The sequence below is a fragment of the Oryzias latipes genome, chromosome 13 (genome assembly GCF_053564925.1).
Source record: "Oryzias latipes strain Hd-rR chromosome 13, Olatipes_Hd-rR_3.1".
Taxonomy (NCBI): domain Eukaryota; kingdom Metazoa; phylum Chordata; class Actinopteri; order Beloniformes; family Adrianichthyidae; genus Oryzias; species Oryzias latipes.
The window spans coordinates 33,025,406-33,048,979 of NC_136249.1; the positions used below are offsets into that span (position 1 = coordinate 33,025,406).

The window sequence follows — 23,574 nt, forward strand, 5'->3', positions numbered from 1 at the left end:
TTTGTAAATAAGCAATTTCTAGTTTGGTTGTATTTTTCTCACATCAAAATTGTAAAGTTTTGTTAAATATATCCTTTAAAAATGTAAATAACTATCAGGAATATGAATTTATCACAGAGGTGTGGGCGTAACCTAAACCCTAAAAGGTGAACTGCTCTATTGTTTGGGTTTTAATTCTGGATTTAATCTCCATTTTGTTTATAGCAAGCACAAGTTTGAAATGTGTGAGTTGTTCATATTTTAAAGATTTGGCAACACATTCGTGGAAGAATGAGTTGCATTTATTTTGTGATTTGGCGCTAAATCGATCAAATGAGATCCTGTAAGCAGGCGTTCACACTGAGAAAAAAAACAAACAGTTCTTCCTCATTATTTGTTCACCGCTGATGCTGTGACTGTTGGAACTAAAAGTGCAGAGCAGGAAAAACCAGAATGGAGAGTCAGCAGAGACACACTGTGAAGTCATGCCTTTATTAGTTTGTCGAACGTAATCCAACCCGACAGAAGAACATTTCCTTCTTGTTTGTTCAAACCTCCTTCCTATTTTGAAGGCGCACTTTGTTGTTTCTGAGGCTATTTGAGCAAATCAAACGTGTTTTCTTTGGGTCTCCAGGAAACAAAAATAGATTAAGTGTTTAGATATTTTTGAAAATGTGCAAAGCCGTGCTTAAGTCAACCAGAAGTGTTGGAGATACTGGAATTGGAGCTTCAGTGGATCTGAAGCTTCAAAGGAACGGGAGAAGCTGCAAAAAGTGAATAAATAAGTGAGAAGGATCTGCTGGTCTGTGTTTCTTGAAGGGGAAAGTCTCTTCCTGCAGGCGGAGGAGGAGCTACATCTTCTCCTCTCCTTCCTCCACGTCCTTCAGACTCAGGACCTCCAGAGAGCCTCTGCCTTTGGTCTCGCAGCGAATCAGCTCGTCGATCTCCCGGAAGCAGCCGGGATCCACCAGACAGATCTGCAGGGAGGGGGGCGGAGACAGGAGTGAGCCTCCGTGACGCTGTCCGCTCGCAGCGCGCGCCATTTTTCAAACGCACCATTTCCAGCTCCTCGTCGAACTCCTCGCTCTCCACCACCTGCAGCAGCGGCTTCAGCTTCTCCTTCAGACGCTTGGCCTCCTTGGCCGGCAGCTGCAGCCGCAGCCTCATGTGGGCCCTCTGGATCTCCATGGTCTCCTTCAGCTGCCGGATCACCTCCAGAGCCTGAGAGGAGCAGACGGTCACAGCAGCACCTCCTTTACTTCTCATCTCGTCTCAATAGTAGTGTGCTGCGGAAACACCCACAACCCTCACACAAATCCACCGTTTCACCACACCGCTTGAGTTCTAAACAGAACTGTTCTCACCTTTAAGCTCCGCCCACCACACACTTTCATCATCACACACATCCAAGTAGTTTCTGTTTTTTCCTTGTGCAAAAGATTTTTATGCTTCCAAATTGGGGTTATCTTCATATTTCAGACGTTATAATTCTGTTTGGAATATTTCTGAGGTTTTCTGCAGTAAAAGAGATTTACTCCACTGTGGGAGGGGCTAAGCTTTACACAAGGGGTTATTTTCCCCCCAATTCCAGAGAGGGTGGTGTCGGTTACACTGATGATAGCAAGTTCTCGCAGGAAAGATTTAAGTTTAAGTCTTCTCATTACAACATGAGGACGAACCCCGTCAAACCCCTTTACACAAACAGTTCAGGGTTCAAACCATTCACTGTATGTGAGAACTGGACTGAGTGACTCCTCCCCCCTGGCGTTCCAAACAGGAAGTACCCCGCTGGCTCCAAGAATCTAAGACTTCTATAGAGACACAGACAGTCATTCTATTGGTCAGAACAACCATTTTTGCACTCATCCCTTTTTTTTCTGTACCATGTTCTTGATATTTTTTAGTCATAAACTGACCAATGAGATGCATCAATAAAAGTGGGTGGAGCCTAGTGCCCCCCCCCCCCCCCCCCCCAACATTCAAAGTGTTTTAAGAGATTTTTTTGCAGCCCGCTGGTAGGGGAGAGCGGTTGCCATAGAAACGATAACTCGCACATGCTTGGACCGATCACCCCTTGCTTACTGATTATGTCTGGGACTAGGGATGCAGCTGAGGATTATGGGTAATTAGTTAAAATCACATTAGGATAAGCATCCTACATAAAACTCAATCTAAACAGGTTCATTTGTCAGTTTGGTTGTTAAATTAGCCTCTTATACTCAATAACTAGTTACACTTTATTTTTTTTTGTCCAAAAAACATTGAACTTTTGACTTGCTAGCAAATATTTTTGCCAAAAGAACAGAAGAGAACGTCTCTCCCCTGAGAAATGGTCATCCTAAAAAGCTTAAATTGTGTCCCATAAAACTGTCTCTGAGAGGTTCTTGCGTCTGATGTCAAGTGCAGGAAGAAGTGTTTTTGGTCACTTCTTCCTGCACTTGACATTAGCGGCGTAGGGATGTTCTAGAGGGTTCTGTCGGCAACGGAACCCACCTGCTGCTTGGTGCTCTTGTTGGGTTTGACGGAGTAGTGGATGTCCTTCATGGCCCGCTCGATCATGCTGACCGGGTACGGCCTCTTGGTCTCCGGGTTCACACACTTGTCGGCCACGGTGGTGGCGATGTCCCTGAACATGGTCTCCAGCTGCGTCTGCCTCTCCTTGTCGGACACCTGGAGCTCCCCTTTGGCCAAGATCTGCCCGGAACAGAACCAGAACCAGCAGGTCCAGCAGCAGCAGCAGGTGTGATTCGGGCTGTGGGTTTGGGTCGGTTCAGTACCTGCTTGCAGATTTCTGTCTGATCTTCTGTCCCAAAAGCTTTCAGCAGGTCATCCTTCTTCGCCGTCTGACCTTTTGACACGTTAATGAAGACAGACGGAGTCTGCAGAACCTCATCCAGGTCCTTCTCTCTGCAGGTAAACAACAACAACAACAAACACCTGAGTTCCTCACAAACATACAAGACAGTCAACAGGAAATAAAAAAAACTTCAACTAGAGGAAGCAAATGTTTAGCTGATCGATGTCTGTTTGTTCGCTAATAATCATGGTTCTTCTTACGCTCCGGTTCTCCAGCTCATAACTTTGTTTTTATAACAGGCGATTTCGAAGCGCTTCCCGCCTTTCTTCATCCGAACCACCGCCACGTTCGTCAACCGGATTTGGTTGGTTGGTGTGAAAATAGACATTTTTGAGGATTTTCAGGACCTAATGCGCATTTGAAATACTGCTGGAAAAGAAAATACGACGTTGGTCATGCGCCCCTGTCCTCCCGGTCCGTCATCCAAAAAGGTCCACCAGAAACTCTAAATTCAAACGAACGTTCCGCCCCTTGTTTTTTTTGTCATTCAGACTCATTCCGATTAAAATGGTGTTTTTAACATGTCCTTGCAGCCTTTTTACCATGATGGAGGACTTATTTAAAGTAAATTAATCTTAGCATTGCATTTCTGAATATGTCTTTATACAAATAGTGGTGAAACATGAGCAGAGGGGGAAAAATGCTGTTTAAAAAAGATCGCATTGGTGACGTAGAAAGTATGCTGGGCGGGCCACAAGCTCTCTGCTCTGCTCCATTCTGATGCATCCACTTATAAACGACTAGATCCATGAACGTCTTTGTTTTCCTCTTCCGAGCTGGTATCTGGCTTCAAACTGTACGGCTGGACAGCTCCAATATCGTTCGCCATTTTTGGTGCACCAGAAACGTTATGTTGGTGGGGGCTGTAAGATAAAGGGTGAGAGTGTAAACGGAGAGCTCTCAGTTTTAATTTTTAATGAACTACTGGTGCCCTGCAGAAAAATGTCCTAAATGTTTTTTGTTGCATAATCATAATGAAAAGATCCATTAGATCAAAAGATGATGAAGTTTTGGCTTAAACTCTAATATTAAAACCAGTTTATTATGATGTTAACTTGAAAACCTTTTAATTATTGCCAACTTGTTACCACATAACAATAATAATAATTGATTAAACAGTGAACAAACTAAATGCATTTGTTGCATTAAATTCATTGTGATCTCAATTAAATATTCACAGATTTATGTATGTAATCACAATTTTAATTGTACTGATTTAACGAAATATTTATATATTTATTCAATGTTTCATTAATTAATTTTAATTTGTCTCGTACTATTAACTAAAATGACCCATTTGGTCTAAAATGTACTTGCAGTTTCTGTAGTATTCAAAAGAAGAATACTACCACGTAAAAATGGATTTCACGTTTTCTGTAAAGACAATTAAAAAAAAAACTACTTGATTTTTTTCAATTTCACATCATGAAAGTATTTGTGTGTCTAATTTATTTATTTAAATTAGGTTTTTAAAGATTGCTTCATTCAAAAAGTCCTCCTTCCCAGATACATTTCACAGATATAATAACTACATTTCCCAGCGTTCCTGTCGGCAAGTCAACATGGCTACGTCCACACATTTAGCTTCTCGTGGTTTTACGGTTTAATGTTGGTATGTTAATTGAAGCCATGGCGAAATGTTTAATTGTGGTTTTGTTTTTTGCACGTTGTGCGTTTGCCTCGGATGTCAACGGTGAGTTTATTTACGTCACGAAGAGACCGGAAGTCGAATTTTAAGTCGTGTTTTGGGCATCGTTAGCTGTTAGCATCATGCGCTGCAGCGTCTTTAAATCGAGTTTAATTCCGTTTTTAAGTAATGTACTCAAAGCTAGGGTGAGTCTGACTGAGGGGACATAAGCTGAGGTGTCTTTCCCGCCCCTGCAGCTCCACAGACCGGGTCCAGCCTCGCGGAGAACTACCTGGCGCTGCTGTGGCACCACAGGCTGTACCTGTACGCGGCTGCCGCGCTCGTCGTAGGGCTCTGGGTCTCCCTGAAGGTGGCTCTCAGCAGGGTGAGAGGGGGCCCTCATTGATGACTCTTGAGGATTTTGGCTCTGTGGCTGCTGGTCAGAAGATCTGAGATATAAGATCTTCGGGATGTTTAACTTTTCTCTACGTTTATGCTTTCAGAAAAGTGGTGAAAAAGATGCTGTACTTTCTGGAGCCAAAAAGCAAGAGGAGCCTGAGGTTCATGTGTCCGGAGTTAAAATCTTTTACGGCTCCCAAACAGGAACTGCAAAGGTGAAGGGTCCAGCCATGTTCACACATCATTCCCAGCATGCATTGTGACACGTCTGACCATCATGGCCTGTGCTCAGGGTTTTGCCAAAGTGCTGTCAGAGGAGCTGGAGGCTTTGGGTTTTCCTGCTGAGGTGATTGACATGAAGGACTACGATCCAGACGATCGACTAGCCGACGAGGTGAGTCAAAACCAAAACCAGCAGACTTTAAGCCGTTTGAGTGAGACAAGAAAACTGCTGGACTGTTAAGGATTCTGCTGGTTTTTTATGAATACATTTTACAATTTACTGCTCATGTACTCAATGAAAAGCAGCCTCACATTCACATTTTAATTGATGTCATTAAAGTCCCATGCGATAAAAGTGGTGTTTTTTTCAACATGTTCTTGTAGCATTAATCTCATGAAGGACATTTTATAAAGAAAATTACGCTTAAACTAGAAGAAGCTGCATTTTCAGAAACAAAAAGGATGGTTGAATGCTATATTGCTGAATGAAAAGGAAACTTAAAGGGTAATAATTGGCAGAAAGAAAGAAAGAAATGATCAAAGTTGACCACAGATTAAGTGAAAACAGCACAATAACAAAAAAAGTTTGTGAAAAATGCCAGCGTCGGGTATCAAACCAGTGAAGTTGTGCACCACAGTTCACATGTCATACCACTACACCACCAAACAGCCACAGTGAAAAGGACATATTTATGTTTACGTCTGCTCCTGATTCACAACAATTTGAATAAAGAAATACTCAGAAAAGCAAAATGTTTTAATATATGTCCTCCATCACAAGAAAAACGACACACAAACTTGTTAAAAACACAATTTTCATCTAAGTGGGTCTTTAATAATCCAGTAACTGCTGCTGAAAATGCAGCTTTCGTGACTGATAATGCAACCCTTTAAAATGACCCGACACAGCGTCTGACTCCTTGTACCTGTGGGTTCAGTGTGTGAGTGGGTCGGTGTGTGTGTTCCTGGTGGCCACTTACACCGACGGGCAGCCCACGGAGAGCGCCGAGTGGTTCTGCAAGTGGCTGGAAGACGCCTCCACGGACTTCCGATACGGGAGAACCTACCTCAAAGGTCTCAGATATGCGGTGTTTGGTTTGGGAAACTCTGTCTACGTTGGCCACTACAACACAGTGAGTCCAGTTTGTGGTCCAACTTGTTTTGTTGTGGACCAAATTTCAAGCGTCTTTTCCCTCTGCAGGTGTGTAAAAATGTGGATAAGTGGTTGTGGATGCTGAGTGCAAAGCGACTCATGACCAGAGGCGAGGGTGACTGCAACGTGGTGAAAAGTCGCCACGGCAGCGTTCAGGCAGACTTCCAGGCTTGGAAAGGGAAGTTCTTGAGTCGCCTGCAGGCTCTTGCAACGGGCGAGAAGAAAACCTGCAGTGGAAAAAACTGTAAGACGGGAAGCTCCTGCAAGAGCAAAAAGGAGGAAGAGGAGGCGTCAAAGGAGACCGGCTCTGAGGTGAGGAGAAGAGAGGAAGGCGTGCTTCTCACTGTTACCAAATTGGCAGAATTTACCTTCTAAATTTAATGCTAAAAAATATAGAATTATGCATAAATGCTAATCACAGCGTTAAGGACCCATGCTAAAAATATCAATAATGTTTAGAGTGCTTGGTTTTAAAAAACAGTAGTTGTGAAAACAGATAAGATTGCCAAAAGAGCGGCTAATTTATTTGTGTTTAGAGAATAAGACGACTGAAGCTGAACAATGTGTTAAAAACAAGTTTAAAGGCCCGTTCACACCGGGACGAATTTCGCGCGCGATATTTGCAGACGTTTAATGCCTCGTGACTAAACAAAGGGCACCAATGTGAGTGTGCACACCGACGCGAAAAACGCCACGCGTAAAAGCGTCATTTTTTAAAAAAACACCTCGGGTTCGTTTTTTGGGTTTGACGCGCCGCGTCAAACTATTCGACCAATGAGAATGGCGCTTTTGCACACGTGTCTGGAGCTTCTGAAGTTACAGTAAAACACAACTTGGGGGCGATCAAACACAAAACTGCCTTTCTGAGCACACATACCAACGAAGAAGATAGACGCCAAGTAGCGTCTACTCTGCCGCGAAGAAAAAATGACGGACATTCTTAAATATCCCCGAAAACGCTCATGATACATTTTCAGCTCTTGTACCAGTCGATAAAACTCCCCATGTTCTTCTCTTCTCGTAACTATGGGATGTACCCAAAATCGACGTCTTTTCCGGCGTCTTTCATCATTCAACAGAACAATAATTTCTTCATCTCTGGAGCTGGAGCTACTGGTGCTTGAAATATTCATTTTTTCTTTGTTTGATTCTGACAAGCGCGTAAATACTTGCTCTCTTCTTCTGAGTGAAAAGCGACTTTAAGAAGCGTAAAGTTGCGCAGCGCCACCTTGTGTACAGGGGTATTTCTGTTTACATTAAGCGCCATCTAATGTCAGGGAATGAAATTGCATGTTCGCTCGGCTCATCGTCAGCGAAAATCGCCTGGGTGTGAACACAAAAAACGTGCGGAAAAACGGCTGGCGAATATTCGTCCCGGTGTGTACGGGCCTGAAGGCAGTTTAATAATCTGCTGTAAGGCTATCCGCTTAATTACGTACAAAGGATTTGTAAATGGGGAAAGAAAAGCTAAGCTAGCTTCATAATGCTATGGAAAAAATAGGCTAATTCATTCAACCATCCATTTTACTAACGCGCTTTCATCCCTGTCGGGAGTAAATTCCCAGCTACTGTTGAGCACACAGTCACCATCACACACGCACACACAAACACATGCACAGTAGGGCTGGGAATCACTGGGTAATTCACGATACGATACGCGATACATTGCTCACGATAACGATACTATCACGATATGGCGATAATGTGATAATCGATTTATGTCGTCTCTAACAACTTTTTAGAAAGAAGAACTTGAAAAACACCATGATAATGAACAGCTTGTGTCCTATTTGGTGTAATGAATAACAGACTTTGTGTAACATTGCTGAAATCAGTAATACTCTGTCTTTGACAAACAATGACCATTTTCATTTGGAAATATCAGAAAAAGTCGGTTAAAAAATAGTGAAGTTGAGCAGCAGCCATTATTTAATACAAAATTGCTGTAAACAGGATAAAAAATGAATAAGTCAAGTAGTTGCTAGGCACATTTGTATTAACTGTTGAAAAACAAAACCATAGCCATTGCATTATTTAAAAAAAATAGCTGTAAATCAGATATTCATTCTGTGAACAACTTATAGTGTCTGTGTTAAAAATAAATGACACCATTGACTGTATTTTCCGGACTATAAGTCGCTCCGGAGTATAAGTCGCACCAGCCCAAAAATTTATTATAAAGTAGAAAAAAACACAGATAAGTCGCACTGGACTATAAGTCGCATTTTGACGGGAAATTTATTTGACAAAATCTGAGACCAAGAACTAATAACTTTTACAAACTCATATGACACAATCATAGCAGACTGTTTATCTCATAATTTCACAGTAATTCTTTCTCAAACTTATTTATTTATTCCTTTCATGAAGCATCAGTGGCCAAATAAAACGTTTTCATCCTGTATTTGTAGAAACAGTTGTCATTTTTATTGCATTTCTGAATCTATGAAATCATTGGAAAATAGAATATTATGTTGTTAGCCTTCAAGATCTTACTGTGACCCAAGAACATCATCTCTGTTCCTTACAAATGAACATAACGGGAGGGTTAACAATGTATTTATTTCAATTTATTTCTAATATAAGTCGCTGCGGAGTATAAGTCGCACCCCTTGCCAAACTATGAAAAAAAGGGTGAATTATAGTCCGGAAAATACGGGTAGTGCAAATGTGGTGTAAACAAAAATAAAATTCTCCCGAAAAACAAAAATCAAGTAGCTAGAAACTTTCCTTTAAGTTATTTAAGACTTAAAATAAAATCCATGAACTTAAAGTACATCTAAAAGTAAACATCTTTGTGAACAAAACGTTTTGGGAAAAGTTGCATGTATGTTGATATGTTCATGTTTTTCTTGAGAACCAGAGGCTTTTTTGTCAAGACGCCGCTCGTCTACCGCTGCTTAGAGGAGAAGGGGGGTCTAAGGGCAGGGATGCCTCTCTTTCTTCCGTTTCCATCTCAACCATAGCTTTGGTCTGGCCGTACAGCGCAGGGATCATTGTTTCAGTATTTCCGAGAGGGAATGTCAAAGCGTGGCTCTGATGCATTCAATAAAAACCGATATCCCTCGTTCTCCACCTCGCTGCAGGGACAGAGCCCCTTGTATGTAGACAGCAATCCCGTTTGTTGTTGCCTCTGCTCTCGCAGAAGACTGTGGCAGCTTCACCTGAAAAAATGTTTCCGCGCCGGGCTGTGTCGGCTTTAGGCCAGCAACAGCCACGGCTTTCTCACACAACTCCAGGTCATGCAGCTTCAATGCTGCCGGCGCATCTTTTAATTTGCTGTTCTTGCTGTTCTCCTTGTTTTTCCCTCCGCAATTTTTGTTTGAATGTGTTTTCTTCTTCGTCCATCTGCGACAGCAGCAAACGCCCCCTATCGACCCTCCGAAGAATCGTCTAACCAAAGGATGATTAATATCACGTTTTAGAGGGTCTCCAAATGTAAATAAAAGGTTGAAACTTGATGAAGACTCATCGAAAATCAATCACGGGACTAAATATCACGATATATCACCGTATCGATATTTTGGCACACCCCTAATGCACAGCTAGGGACACTTTTACAGTAACCAATGAAGCCATGAAGCATGTTTTTGGATTGTAGGAGGAAGAAAACCCACCCACCAACGGGGGGAGCATGCAAACTCCACACAGAAGGGAGCCAGCTGGGATTTGAACCAGTGGGGGAGCGCTAACCACTGCACCACTGTGCAGCCCTCTCTTATTTAATGACCTTAAATAACATAAATAGGCCAGTCAACATTTTTTCTTCATCTGAGTTTTTCATCTGAGCTTAATTCCAATCAGTTTATGAAAGTAAAACAGTTAAAACCGGAAAGAATGTTAACCGTGCTAATTCAAATGCTAACTGATCGCATAGACGAATGTTAAAGGGTCTGTATCCTGCTTTTCTTAAGCCTTTCATAGTAAAATATGTAAGGGTTTATGTGCTGACGAAGTGTGCATTATTACTTTTTAACGCACGCCGTGGAAGTCTGAACCGTCCGATGCGAAGCGCACTTCCGCGAAGTAATAATGCACACTTCGAAGGCCATTAACCCGCTTATACCATGGTCACTTACAAAAGTAATACATATTAACCAGTTCTTAGTCCTTAATTCTTGTTTGTTTTTTTCCGATTTGGATTGCTTTTCTCACAAAAAGCGGACTATTTGCGCGATACGCCGTAACAAATAGTCCGCGTCACGCCACCGCTGCAGTCAAGATTCGGCGATATATATATATATGCTGATCTTTCCAATAGGTTGAATAAAGCATCAGTTCAGAAAGAAAGTTCATCTCTTACCGCTTGTTTTTTGTCCTGATGAGGAAGCAAAAGGTTGTTTTAAAGAAGCCGGCGCAGTGTTACAAAACAGATAAGCTAAGTGACCGGAACTTCTTTTTTCACCGTGCGGTTATCAGGTTTTAATGCAGACCCAGCAGCCAATCAGAATCGAGTATTCACCTGGACCATGGTATAAATCCATATATGTGATTATATATTACATTTGGCACACTACAGAATGATTGTTTTTAATGAAATTTGAAGGTAAGACGACTCGATCTCTGAGGCTCCGCCTTTTGCTCCTTGTGGGTGCCGCCCATTTTATGACGCCATCCTAGCGTCGGCAGCGTGTCTGCGGTTCTCCCACGAAAACAAACATCTGAACTTTTGCAAAGATGGATGTTGTGCGTATTGTGCTTATGAAAGGAAAGATTTTATCCTGGGGGGCGGGGCTGGCAGCGGAGATTCTTCCTGGAAGGGGCGGTTTCTCACTTTGTGATGTCACAATGTGAGGACCCGGTTGTTTTTGTTGATTTTTTTGGGGGGGGGTTTGTGCTCAGAGAGCAGGGTTTTTAGGGAATTATCATTAAGTGTATTATAATTATATATATAATACTTAAAAGCTCAAAAGATTCATTTTAAAAGCTAATTAACTGTCAAATGCTCATTTTATAGAAGATTGTCTAGAAAAGATGAAAGTAACCAAAAATTCCACGAAAAATCAGAAAGTACTTTGATTTTGTTTGTTTGCTTAAATGTATATAATTAAGAAAATCTAACTTGTATACAAAACAATAAAACTGAAAACGGATTTTCAGCAGATGGTCACCAATAAATAAATGATGTCTGCTGTGAAAATGTATCATCAGCTGAAATGAATTTATGCCATCCTTTTGGTAAAACCCAGTTCAAATAGCAGGTTTCTCAATTTCACATGTACATGTTCGCACGCCGTCTGGACGCATCGCAGCTCGCGTAGATGATGTGTTGTCATGGAAGCACGGAGCCAGCTCCCTTCCCTCTGGAGGTGACAAAATCGGAACCAGAGGAGCTGGAAGCTGCAACATGGAGGCCTTCGTCTTCTCTCCGTTTGCCGTTCTGTCGCTCCATGTGACGAAACTCTGAAATTCTGCCCAGTTTAACTGACAAAGCTCCCGTTTGTGTTGTGTTTTAGGTGGAACTGGTCGAATCCAGCAGCGATGAAGACGAGTCCGGCCTCACCGGCGAGAAGAGGTCTGTGGTCGACCTGGAGGATTTGGGCAACTTGATGAAGAACGCAAAAAAAGCAAAGGTCAGGATTCAATCAGCTGAGAGTCTGTTTACAACAGGAAGTTCCTCCCGAACCCACAGATCCACCAGCTTCATCAATATTCAGGTTCCTCCTGCAGAGGGAGAAATTGTTATCAAAGAGAAAAAAAAAAGGCAGATGGTTTGATAGACAGCAGACGAGAAGCAGAGACTTGCGTAACCATGAGGACGCCCACTGGACACGCTGGTGAGGGATGGGTGACTGACAAAAGCTGAATCAAAGAAGGGATTTCATGAGAACGTCGGCCTGTTCCACCTTCAAGGATGAAGAGTCGCTTCTTTCTGCACATTTGAAGCGGTCGCTCTTTGAACCTAAAAAGAATCTTCCAGTTTAAACCAGTATTTGGGGGGAAAAGCCACAGAAAAATATGACGACATATTCATGAATCAGGATAAAAATGAACAGGTGAAATCAGGATTCTTAGAATCTAATTTAAATGGTTGCCATGTGCATGTCTTCTTGCTGGAAAATACTATATTTGCTCACCATCATTTATATCTTATTTTATCATCTGTTTTATTTAAAACAGCAGATCAGGATCAACAAAACGGATGAAAACACAAAGATTTAAAAAAGTAAAATGTTTTTTATCACTGTTAACGTCATAACCAAAAGTTTTCTGCTAACTTCCTGATTAACTTAACAAAACATAAACATCACTGTTGTTTCGCATCATTTAACAACAAATCCTGCAAATGTTTAGCCGACTGCATTTCCAGTCAACAAGAAGGCAATAAATGAAGACGCAGAAACGCCTCAGTAGAAATGGAACAAGTAGAAAAGACTCCCAGTCCTTTCATCTGAACTGACTACAGAAAACATGTTTTATAAACTGATTTTATTTCAACTTTTAGGGGAAAAAACAAAAAACTCCAAAAACTTTAGATGAACATTTTACAGACATGTTCTGGTACGGCCACTCCACCACGCGAGCAGACGGTAACATGATGTCATATGATTGATGACCAGATTTTTGTAATATTCTTTAAGGGCCTATATCATGCAATATAATAAATTTTTTTTTTTTTTTTTTTTTTTTTTTACTTTTAAGTGTATTATAATGTTCATTCCTCACTGTAAACAACCCCAAAGTGGTATTTTGATCCATTCACGCATTCCTCTAAAAACCTGCTCTCGGAGCACCGGTCCCTCCCAGTCCACAAGAATGAGGGTCCTCACATTGTGACATCACAAATTGAGGAACCGCCCCTTTCAGTGCTGCCAGCTCCGCCCCCCAGGCTAAAACACACCCCTTTTCTCAGTGGAGCTCGAGGTGATCTGCTTCCTTTTTCGATGCATTGTCTTAGCAAAAGTTTGGATGTTGTTTGTTTTCGTGGGCGAAACGCAGACAAGCTGCTGGTAGGAAAATTAGCTGTGAAAAATAATTCCTATTTCATTTTGAAAAATCGCGTGCCAAAGGTGAATATAGTATCATAAATATGGATATAGTTTACTCTGAAAGGCTTAAGAAAAGCAGGATATGGACACTTTAAATTTATTATTTTCTAATCAACAGTCGACTTAAAACTAAATTGGCAATTCAGAACTTATTTAACCAAAAGATAAAAAAGTGTATTTTAATGTTGCCAAAAAAAAGAAACGTTAAGGATCAGGACTGCAGGATCCTACAAAAGACTAAAAGTGAACTGGGAATGTTTTCTTCTTCTTCTGTTTCGTTTGGACTCCCGCGTCTACAGGATACAACGCCACTTCGTGAACTCGGTTAACATGTTATCGAGTGTTGCATTTAAGTGACGTTCTTTTATGTTCTGGAGCTGTAGTTCAGCCTCTTCGTTGTTTAGGAAAACAGACATTTGTTTGATCACGGAGTTTATCCGGCTCGGACAGTCGTAAAGGAAGCAGAACTGTCGGGAAATGTGACCGTCAGCTGATCGTTTTTTAATATATTTTTTATTTTAATCGTCCAACAACGAATTACAATATACAATCTTCAAAATACGAACGTACAAAACATGCGAGTTACGGGAGCAAAGCTTAATAAAATTGCTTAACTGTAGCAATGTTCACAAAAAGTTATTTATTTCAGAAATAAGAAAACGTTTGTAGAACAACAAAATAAGTATATGGACAATAAAATCGGAAAAGGAGTGTTGGCGACAAAGAGGAAGTGACGTCACGTTCGCGAATGCGGGGACCGATCTGGTAGCGACAGGGCTAACTCCAATTCCAACTCCATTATTTTTATTTAATATGAACAATTTACAGAGTATTTATGATTCCTCTGTGATCTGATTTATAAAAAGTAAATTTTCATGCTTTTTTTTTTCTCTCTCCAAATGATCAATTGTTGAAATGCAATGCATTGTGGTCTATATTCCACAGTGTAGTCAACACTGGTGCACACAGTTTGGGAAATTTTCAGGGCACTAGATTTTGGAATTGTAGGACCCCCCCCCCCCCTAAAAAAAGAAAAAACGGCGAATGGCTTTTATAGTGCACTAAATAGTGCGTGAATCCGGACACGCCCAGTTTCATTTGGGTTGTGACATCATCGCAGGCTTTGTTCCAGTTTTTGGTCTGGATGTTCAGATGCAGCCGGGCTTTCACGACCTGCCGCCTCAGTGCTGCAGCTCCTCACATCAATAAATAAAATCTAAATAAATGAACTTAATTTGATGAAAAAAAAAAACGTTCTGCCTGTTTTTTTGTTCGTGCACCAATGAAACAGGCCGGTGGAAGAAATGAATGACACCTTTGCGACTCCATGGCGGCTGGACTTTATGGATTTTCATTTTTGTCCGCGGTCGTTTGGATCATTACTGCTCTGCTTTCTGTGCCGCTCTGTCTGCGTTTGCAGAGTTCAGCAGAGGGCATGCTGGGAACATAATGCGTTTGGATTGACCAGAACGTCCAGCCTGCCACTGTAAGTGTTGATAAGTGATGGAGTCAGACAGATGTCCGTAAGTGGAGGCCACCACGGGGTCTGCGCTGTTAGGCCGCAAAAGTTCTGGTCCGCTAAGCCCGTCAGCACCGAGGAATGCGTCCGCTGGATGAAGCTCTTTCACATTCTGACCGTTTTGGTATAAAATGACAGTTTAAAAGAAAGTTCAATCCAGTTTTCATTCGTTAGAGCATCAGTTTAAGTGGGTTTGGTTCTACGGTGTGTAATTATTTACCCCCAAACTCCAATGTTCTGTTTGTCAGTGTGGATCAGGTCTGCAAAGGTTTTTGTTTCGTCCATTTTTGCGTGATTCTAAACCCAAAACAGTTGAAGAAACGAAATTTAAGCTTTTGATTTAACTGTTTAGTGCTTTCAAAGTCGGACTTGTTTCTGTGTTTGGATCACTGTTCCTCTGTGGAACCCAAAGGTTCTCCAGTGTAATGACTTAGACGGGTTTAAAACTCAAGTTAGATTGAAAAAAAAAAATGAAGATGATAGGAATAAATAGGACTTTGTGTTGACAGCTTCATGACGTTTTCACTGCAGGTCTTGATTTCAGCCAGAGGGCTGCGTTTCCTCAGCAGGCGATTATTTGTGACTGTGCTGTAATGTCAGGGCGTGGTAGACAGGCGGCGCTCTCACTGCTCCTAGGTGGGTTCAGAGCTGGTCCCTTCCTTCCAGCCGGATGATGTGACGGAACCAAAAACCGCGCCTCAAGAACACAGAGATATCTGAAAAGAGGCTGCAAGAAAAGTCCAATCAAATGGATTTCTGGGAAATTAATCAAAGTTTGAGCTGCATTCTCTTAAACTGACGTGTAAACTGATCATGTGGAACATCTGCAGGGATTAACATGCAGTGGAGATCAGCAGAGATACGGAAAACTGTCTGAGTCGTACAGTTTTCTTGTTTATATTTATGATGAAAGCTGGACCCTCTTATTTTTCCTTGTTTGTTTTTTTTGTTTCCTTGGGTTTTTTGGAATTTTACGTCACTACTATGCTGATGATACCATAATCTACAGGTCTTTAACATTCAAGGACAAGTGTTCCATCAAGTCTTTGCTTTCGTGTCTTGATATAAACACCCCATTAACTTTGAGTTTTACAGAGAAAAACACAGAAATGAGGGTTTTTGGCAGTTTTTCCCAGACTTCCAGTGTAGATCTGGGTTTCCTAGCTTAACATTTAAGTCTCTGATCTGAGCCCTTCTAACCTTTTTTGTTATCTTAAGACTTAGTGTTTTTTATGTAGACTTTTCTCTATCGGCAGAGGAAGGTTAAAAATATTAGCTTCAGCATTTACGTGCAGATAATACTTTTCATTTATGAGCTTTGTAAACTAGATAAATCCTTCCTCATTTTAAATAAACCGAGCAATAAAAGCTACTAAGCAATTCAAGAAGCACTGGTAGCCTCTGTAAACCCACATCCCAAGGATCGGTTGACTCTAGAACAGTGTTTTTCAACCAGTGTGCTGCGGCACACTAGTGTGCCATGGGAGATGGTCAAGTGTGCCGTGGGAAATACGCTGATCTAAAAACATTTCCCATCTCCAGCATATCAACTCTTTGTTCATCCAAACAGGCCCTGATAAAACACTGAGTAGTTAGGAATATGAAAGATCATAAAATACTTTTTCTTTGTATTTATTTGATTCTATTAAAGACATTTTGATAACAATGACGGTAACGCGATTTAGCCGTAGCTTCAGCTGTTTTAGGAAATGTCCCGCCCCTTTAACTGTCTCCACCAATCATTCTTGGAGGCTTAAGAAGTGGTTCAAGTCTTTACTTCCTTGTTCCGATTTAGCTCCAAAAGTCTCTCAGTTCCAACAAAATACCAGCCAAAGCTCGTCTTTAGCGGTGTAGCTTTCCACAGAATCCGGTGTCAGACCGTGGAACAAGTGAACAAAACAATGAAGCTCAGAGACGCCAGTCTGTCTGCCATATGCGGCAGTTATGCACTACATCTCCCATGATGCATTGAGTTAAAGTGACAGCATCTCTGCGCTACAATGAGTCTTCCCTGTTAAATGTCTTGAAACCACAACAAACACAGTTTTGAAATCTTCTTGATGAAATCAGAAGTCAACAGTTTAGTTCTCCTTCAAGGTTTGAGTTTATTATCAGCCAAACATCCCAGAGTTTGGTCCAAGTCATCTTTCTAAGTGAAACACTTTTCTAATAACGTCTGGATTATTTTCTATGTTAAATTTAAGAAGAAGTAACAACAACATTTAAGAAACAGGATTTAGTGGAAGTGGCCAACAGACACAATTAAACTAAGGTGATTAAGACGAGAGAAAAACTAAAAACTTTAACGTGTTCACTTTTGTGTAGCTACAGAAAACATAAATATACTGTTAGTCTTTTTGTGTAAATTTATCAAACATATTGTGATCATATTGTTCAAAAATTACAGTTGCCTTTGCACCAACATTTAAAAAATAAATCAGAAAGAATATATTTGTTTTTCTGTGGGGTTACATAAAATTGCATGTTAATAAACTGAAGGGAAAAAAACTACCGGGGTAAAATTACAAATAATTTAGTTAAAAATTATTACTGAAAACTAACTTTAACTTTTATTACATCTTTTAGAAAAAAACAGCTGCAACCTCCAGCTTTTTCTGCCACAATGATCTCAAAAATTCATATGAGATTGTGGAGAGGCTGTACATCAATACAGACTATAGAGTTTCTCCTTTTTTTAATGTTTGGATGCTGGTGTGCCGCGGGATTTTTGTCAATGATAAAGTGTGCCTTGGCTCGAAAAAGGTTGAAAGATGCTGATTTAGAAGGACAGTTCTTGAAAAAGTTCCTGAATCCGACCTGAATCGTTGTTGGATTGAAGCTAAATGAATCGTCTGACTAGAAAACTGTTGATGTCTGGACTCTTAAACGAAGAGTCCGTCTGTACCGAGTCGGCCAGCTCTCACCCCCCCACTGAGCATTTGCTTCCAGGATTGGAGCCCTGAAGCAAACTGAGCAGTAATAAGTGAACTCGTCAGATTTATCCACCAACAAAACCCGAATCTTCATGTAAATTTGCTGACAGTCGGCTCCCGTGGAGCTCGTCTGCGCTGACAAAAGGTGTCACACAGATCCCTGCGGAAAAGCACTTCAGTAATTGGGAGCAGCTGTCATTGAATGCATTGAGTTTAAAAAAGCAAAGAAACAATCTGGCTGTCAAACTCCTCCAAAGAAGTCCAACCTGCTCCGATGGCTCTTCTTTCAGGATTTCATCTATTTTTGGTTTGTGCACAGGGCCGGTCGGACTTCTTCAGATTCCTATTCCCGTAATCTGGTTCTGGTTCTGTTAATCCGTCAAACCAACAGGAGTCAGCAGCTCGAAACAATAAAAGAGACGGCTGCAGCGCCTCACACACTTCATCAGTCTGCTCCGCCGTTTCCAAGAGCGAATGCGGACCAAAAACGCCACGGTTGGATTTTCAGAGCCTCCAAATGAACTCAGAAATATGTCAACCTTTTTACAGGAACTCAGAACTCACCTCAACATTGTTGGATGTAGGAACAAATGGGCTTAAGCTCTGCTGATTTAGGTACAAAACAACCCAAATAAAATCAATTTTCTACAGGAAAACATCAGCTTGTTAGTTTTTTTTTCATTTTCCTGAATCATTTTACAAACTGCTTCCGTTTGGATTTTGCCTCAGGGAATAAAAGACAATCAAACCCTTTATTGGAGAAGTCTAAAGTATTTTTAGTACGTTCATAATGTTTTGTTGTTCTCAGGGCAAAAACGGTCCTCAGCGAGACGGTGAGGTGGTGAAGTTTTCCAAACTGAATGGGGTGAAGAAGATTGATGATGATGGAGAAAGAAGAGAGATGATCACTGCTGCTCTGAGAGAAGCTCTGACTAAACAAGGTAACAAATAAACAGACGTGTTATGATTTCTTCAAACACATTTACATCCTGGTTCTTTTATTCTTGTAGATTTGTTTCAGTTTCATCCTATTTAAACCAGTTCTAGCAAAAGAGAAAAGCATCATGGGACGTTTTTTTGCTTTTCAATATAATTATCAATTATTTTCAGCCATTAGACCTACATGCACTTTGAACTAATTATTTATTTAGTGTAAAAACAATCTTTAAACTTTTAGTAAAAAACCTGCTGAAGTTTAATTTTTTTCAAAAGAAAATTTGATGCAAATTTTTGGCTTCTGACTCAATTCACCCTTTGAGGAAGTAGAGACAGAATTATAAAAGTTTTTACAACACAAACACACTTTGGAACTTGATTTTTCACTTTTATCTGAGCTGGATCCATTTTGGCATGTTTAGCATGTTAGTTTACATATTTTTGAATCTACTTTTCTGTTTAGCATTTTCACTTTTAGTTATTCAGATTTTAACTTACTAGAGTAATTAGTTAAATGAAAATTCTCTTCAATTGTAGTTGTTTTTAATAATTTCATTTTAGTTTTTTAGGCACATAAGGACTCACTGTAGCCGTTTTATTTTTAATGCTTGGTATTTATTTGGGGAGGAAGTAATTTGATATTTATAATTCAATTTTGCATTTTTAAAATCAAGCGAGCGCGTGTGTGTGTATGACCAGTCACACGCACATACACACACACGCGCTCGCGCGCTGAGGGAGGAGGGTTTGGGGAGGAGACAGAGGGAGCTAAAATTGTGTGCCTTGTCTAGGCTACCCCACCTTGGTGGGACACAGCCTTGGTAAATAAAAAAAAAATAAAAAAAATCAAGTGTATTTAGTTTTTTATTTATTTTGCAGAAAATAATCTATTTTCTTAACATTTAAATACTTTTTTCTTGCTTATCTAGAATTAAGTTTTTAATTTGAAAAATTATAGGATATTTTTTTAAAACTTTTTAGGGAATTTATGCTTTAGCTATAGAATTAGTATTTAAAATTTTAGTTTAGCAGTTTTGACCATTTCTGTAAATCTTTTGCATCTATATAATAATATAGTTTCCATTTGTTTCTGCTAATTAAGACTTTAAAGTCATTTTCACCATTTTTCAATTCGGTTTTTTAACACATTTAAAAAAAATACGGGTTTGCATAATTCGTTTCAAATCGAGCTTTAAACGAAGAAAAGTGATTTTCTGTAAATAACAAACAAAGAAGAAGACACATATAATAAAATTCAAACCAATAAAAAACCTGTTTTGGATCAGAATCTGGAAGATGAATCAAAACTGGCCCAAGTTATTGGATGTAATTCCAGACTAATGTGAAGCATAAACCTTAAAAAGTCATTTTGTGTTTGTTTTCAAACCCCACAGAAGCTCTGCTTTGTTTTCTTGGTCTCAACATTGGAGACATTTAAAAAACACCACACCGCTTTTACTACTGTAAAATCCTAAAACTCAGAGGATCCCACTGTTTGGGAGGCTGGAGATCTCCTACCACAGGGCCAGCTCAGTGGGCTTGTGGTAGAGTGGAAGGTCGTGAGTTCAAATCCAGGCCGATCAATCAATCAATGGTGTAAGTCAGAGGGTTAAACAGTTATCACTTCTACTGTTTTCTTAGTCCTTAACTGAAAACACAAACCTATAGGTTCCCAAAGGTGAAAGAAACCCTTAGGCCAATTTCAATATAAGCCGTGTGACCTAAACAAGTTCTGCTTTATAACACATTTGTCGTCCAAAGGCTTTTTTTTTGGCTTTTTGGTTCTTTTTGTCAAATTAAAGTTCCAGTTCAGAACCAGGACCAGTCCAGAAACCAGGACCAGGACCCAGAAAATACGGGTTTGCATCATTCGTTTCAAATCGAGCTTTAAACGAAGAAAAGTGATTTTCTGTAAATAACAAACAAAGAAGAAGACACATATAATAAAATTCAAACCAACCCCCCCTTTGCCCTTTTCCTCCCCTCTCCAGTGACACATACACCCAATGACCCCACACTCAATGGATTCAGGCATGACTGTAATCAGAACACAGACTTGTCTCTGAGGTTTTTAAAGAAAATATTTTTAAATACAGTATTTTCCGGACTATAAGTCGCACCGGAGTATAAGTCGCACCAGCCCAAAAATGCATTATAAAGTAGAAAAAAACACAGATAAGTCGCACTGGACTATAAGTCGCATTTTAACTTTCACAACCTTATATGACACAATCATAGCAGACTGTTTATCTAATAATTTCACAGTAATTTTTTCTCAAACTTATTTATTTATGCCTTTCATGAAGCATCATTGGCTAACTAATACTCTGTTTTCATCCTGTATTTGTAGAAACAGTTTTCACTTTTATTGCATTTCTGAATCTATGAAATCATTGGAAAATAGAATATTATGTTGTTAGCCTTCAAGATCGTACTGTAAAAAAAGGTTTGCTGATTCTCTGAGTCACTTAACATCCTCTTAACACTTAACATACCTCATACATCAAATTGACCCAGAAACATCATCTCTGTTCCTTACAAATGAACGTAACAGGAGGGTTAACAATGTATTTATTTCAATTTATTTCTAATATAAGTCGCTGCGGAGTATAAGTCGCACCCCTTGCCAAACTATGAAAAAAAGTGTGACTTATAGTCCGGAAAATACGGTACATTTATTTACCCAAAGTTTTTCCTCTTTTCAAATTAAATTTAACATTTAAATCCAGGTTCCGTTCATTTTCAGCGTTAAATCTGTTGTGGTGTTTTTTAAATGTCTCCAATGTTGAGACCAAGAAAACAAAGCAGAGCTTCTGTGGGGTTTGAAAACAAACACAAAATGACTTTTTAAGGTTTATGCTTCACATTAGTCTGGAATTACATCCAATAACTTGGGCCAGTTTTGATTCATCTTCCAGATTCTGATCCAAAACAGGTTTTTTATTTTTTTATTAAAAGGTTTACCAGGTTTGTGCTTCATTTAGGAGACAAAGAATGAAATCCTGACTGAACAGCAGCTTCAGTCGGCGGAAGGACTCCTGATTTATCTCGTCTGTCCGTGTCTCCAAAGTAGCATCTGCTGGGTGTGTGGTGACGGTGGACAATATATTCACATCATCCGACTGCATTACTTTGTAATAAAAGAAGCGCATTAGAGATGCTGAACACCAGCTGCTTTCCAGCATCCGCTGAGCCTCAATCTGCACACAAGGTCAGCGAGGACCGAAGCATGAATCATTTTCTTCAACTCGGCAGTAAACCAGACACACTTTAGGCAGGAAGCAGTTTGCTTTTTTTCATAATATCAAAATCTTTTGACTAAATTCTCTGTCTTCTGGTAAGAGTCGAAACACCACAAGGAAGAATTCTCTAAAGAAAAATCTCTTGACTCTCCGGATGGGATTTACTAGATATTCTAACAAACCCTTTTATGGGATTGACTCTGAACGTTTACAGTTCAGCCGAGCCAAACAAATAAAAACAAACAAATAAAAAACATTTTCCTCTGGATGCTAGTCTGCCTGCAAAGAAAAGGGTCAAATACTTCCTAACTTCACACTGAGTCGATCCAGCAGGTCCGATAACTTTATGTGGTTCTTGGTGAGTCTGCAGTACAATATTCAGATAATGTATTGATGTTTGGTTGAAACGAGAGAAGGGGGTGAGTACAATTAAATTAAGATTATGTCTGCTTAAGATGTTTAAAGATACAGATGTCACATAAAAAATGCAACGTTTAATCTGAATATATTCATCTGAAAAAATCCATTAATCTATTTTCAAAGCAGTTTTTTAAACTAATCCTCAACATTTCTTGTTGTTTTTTAATAATAATCTTTCATTCTTATCGTAAAACGTCAATCCATTTTAGGTCAACGCAACTAGTTATTTGAAAGCTTTTTTTTTGTCAAAATCCAAATCAAACTTGGCCGACAAGGAGTTTTCTGCTTAAATCTGGGGTCACTTTAGGCGGTTTTTAGCAGATAATTATAAGTTAGTTGTCATCAGCGTAAAGTCGAACTGCAACTAAATAGTTGGTGATAAATGTATTGCATTTTTTTCCCTGATTACTCCTGACTATTTTGCTATCATTTATTGTTGTTTCCAGTTTTTTAATACTAAATATAAATGTCTTTATTTTGAATTGATCAAGCAGCCGGATAGCTCACTTGGCTGGGAGTTGGTCCTTAGGCAACTCAAATGTGATAAATGTTGCTGCGTGGATCCTGAACTGGATCTTCTGTTATTTTTTTAATCTTGTTTTTATTAACGATCCTCGCTGAAATCCCTGACTTAATGGGTTTGACGCACCACAGCCTCACTGTTATTTATTTTTTACTGGCGCAGCATGAGCCAAACCTTTGCCGTCCCACTGAGAGCTTCCACAACAAACTATAAATAGGACTTCATTTGACCAAATGTTGACCTATTTGAAGTGTTTACTTTGGCACCGCCAGTCCTGGCAGCAGGTAAGCGTCTTTCAGAGGAGGAGGAGGAGGAGGAGGATTTTGGCCTCTTTTAGTGACATGCAGTCCAGGAAGTCTTTGTTTACTTTCTTCTTCTTTTTCTGGCAAACACGGATGCTGAAGTCACAGGATGCTGAGACTCATGAAAGAGAGTTTTTAGCTGTACCTTCTGGGATGCCGTTTACTATCCAACAAAGAGGAGAAAGAATCACAAAGGGAATTTAACTCGGTGTGATTCTGACAGAAGCTGCCTTTTTGTAAACAACCATAAATTTCCAGATTTTGTTTGCAGATCAGAAGAATTCTAGTGTCCCATTTCAATCAGTCGTATAAAAGCAATACAGCAACCAAAGTGCAATAAAATAACTAAACAATAAAAGAAACAATAGCAATAACACAATAAACTAGATCTGCTGGCTCAAGTAAAAAGATGAGTTTATCACTTAAGATGAAGCTTCATTCTGACTCAAGTTTTCCAGTTATTTTTTGTTGGT

The 23,574-nt window shown here is 39.9% G+C and overlaps 2 protein-coding genes across 3 annotated transcripts in view; one reads left to right on the forward strand and one right to left on the reverse strand.

Moving 5' to 3' along the window:
* Nucleotides 1–455: 455 nt before the first annotated feature.
* sbds (SBDS ribosome maturation factor) lies at nucleotides 456–3,278 on the reverse strand. Its single transcript, XM_004075240.5, has 5 exons — nucleotides 3,037–3,278; nucleotides 2,757–2,886; nucleotides 2,473–2,673; nucleotides 1,036–1,200; nucleotides 456–956 (listed from the first exon to the last, which is right to left on the reverse strand). Exons 1-5 carry the CDS (start codon nucleotides 3,162–3,164, stop codon nucleotides 831–833), a joined length of 750 nt encoding a protein of 249 aa, XP_004075288.1. The 5' UTR covers nucleotides 3,165–3,278; the 3' UTR covers nucleotides 456–830.
* A 1,077-nt stretch (nucleotides 3,279–4,355) lies between these two features.
* Nucleotides 4,356–23,574, forward strand: part of tyw1 (tRNA-yW synthesizing protein 1 homolog (S. cerevisiae)) — a 45,100-nt gene continuing 25,881 nt past the window's right edge. Inside the window, exons 1-8 of one of the 2 annotated variants that reach the window (XM_078929662.1) lie at nucleotides 4,356–4,448; nucleotides 4,721–4,848; nucleotides 4,967–5,077; nucleotides 5,155–5,256; nucleotides 6,023–6,217; nucleotides 6,286–6,549; nucleotides 11,694–11,810; nucleotides 18,487–18,619. In XM_078929662.1, coding sequence (XP_078785788.1) covers nucleotides 5,218–5,256; nucleotides 6,023–6,217; nucleotides 6,286–6,549; nucleotides 11,694–11,810; nucleotides 18,487–18,619 — 748 coding nt within the window. In that variant the 5' untranslated portion in view covers nucleotides 4,356–4,448; nucleotides 4,721–4,848; nucleotides 4,967–5,077; nucleotides 5,155–5,217. Of the gene's footprint in view, nucleotides 4,530–4,720; nucleotides 4,849–4,966; nucleotides 5,078–5,154; nucleotides 5,257–6,022; nucleotides 6,218–6,285; nucleotides 6,550–11,693; nucleotides 11,811–18,486; nucleotides 18,620–23,574 lie in introns of both variants that reach the window. The other variant, XM_011482222.4, reaches the window with a different exon arrangement.

Excerpts from the sequence above, each read along its gene's own strand:
- sbds (XM_004075240.5), bottom strand. The coding sequence starts at position 3,164 with ATGTCTATTTTCACACCAACCAACCAAATCCGGTTGACGAACGTGGCG. Across the intron at positions 2,887-3,036 it reads ATGAGCTGGAGAACCGGAGC|AGAGAAGGACCTGGATGAGG; the intron begins GTAAGAAGAACC and ends GTTTACCTGCAG. Across the intron at positions 2,674-2,756 it reads AGACAGAAATCTGCAAGCAG|ATCTTGGCCAAAGGGGAGCT; the intron begins GTACTGAACCGA and ends TGTTCCGGGCAG.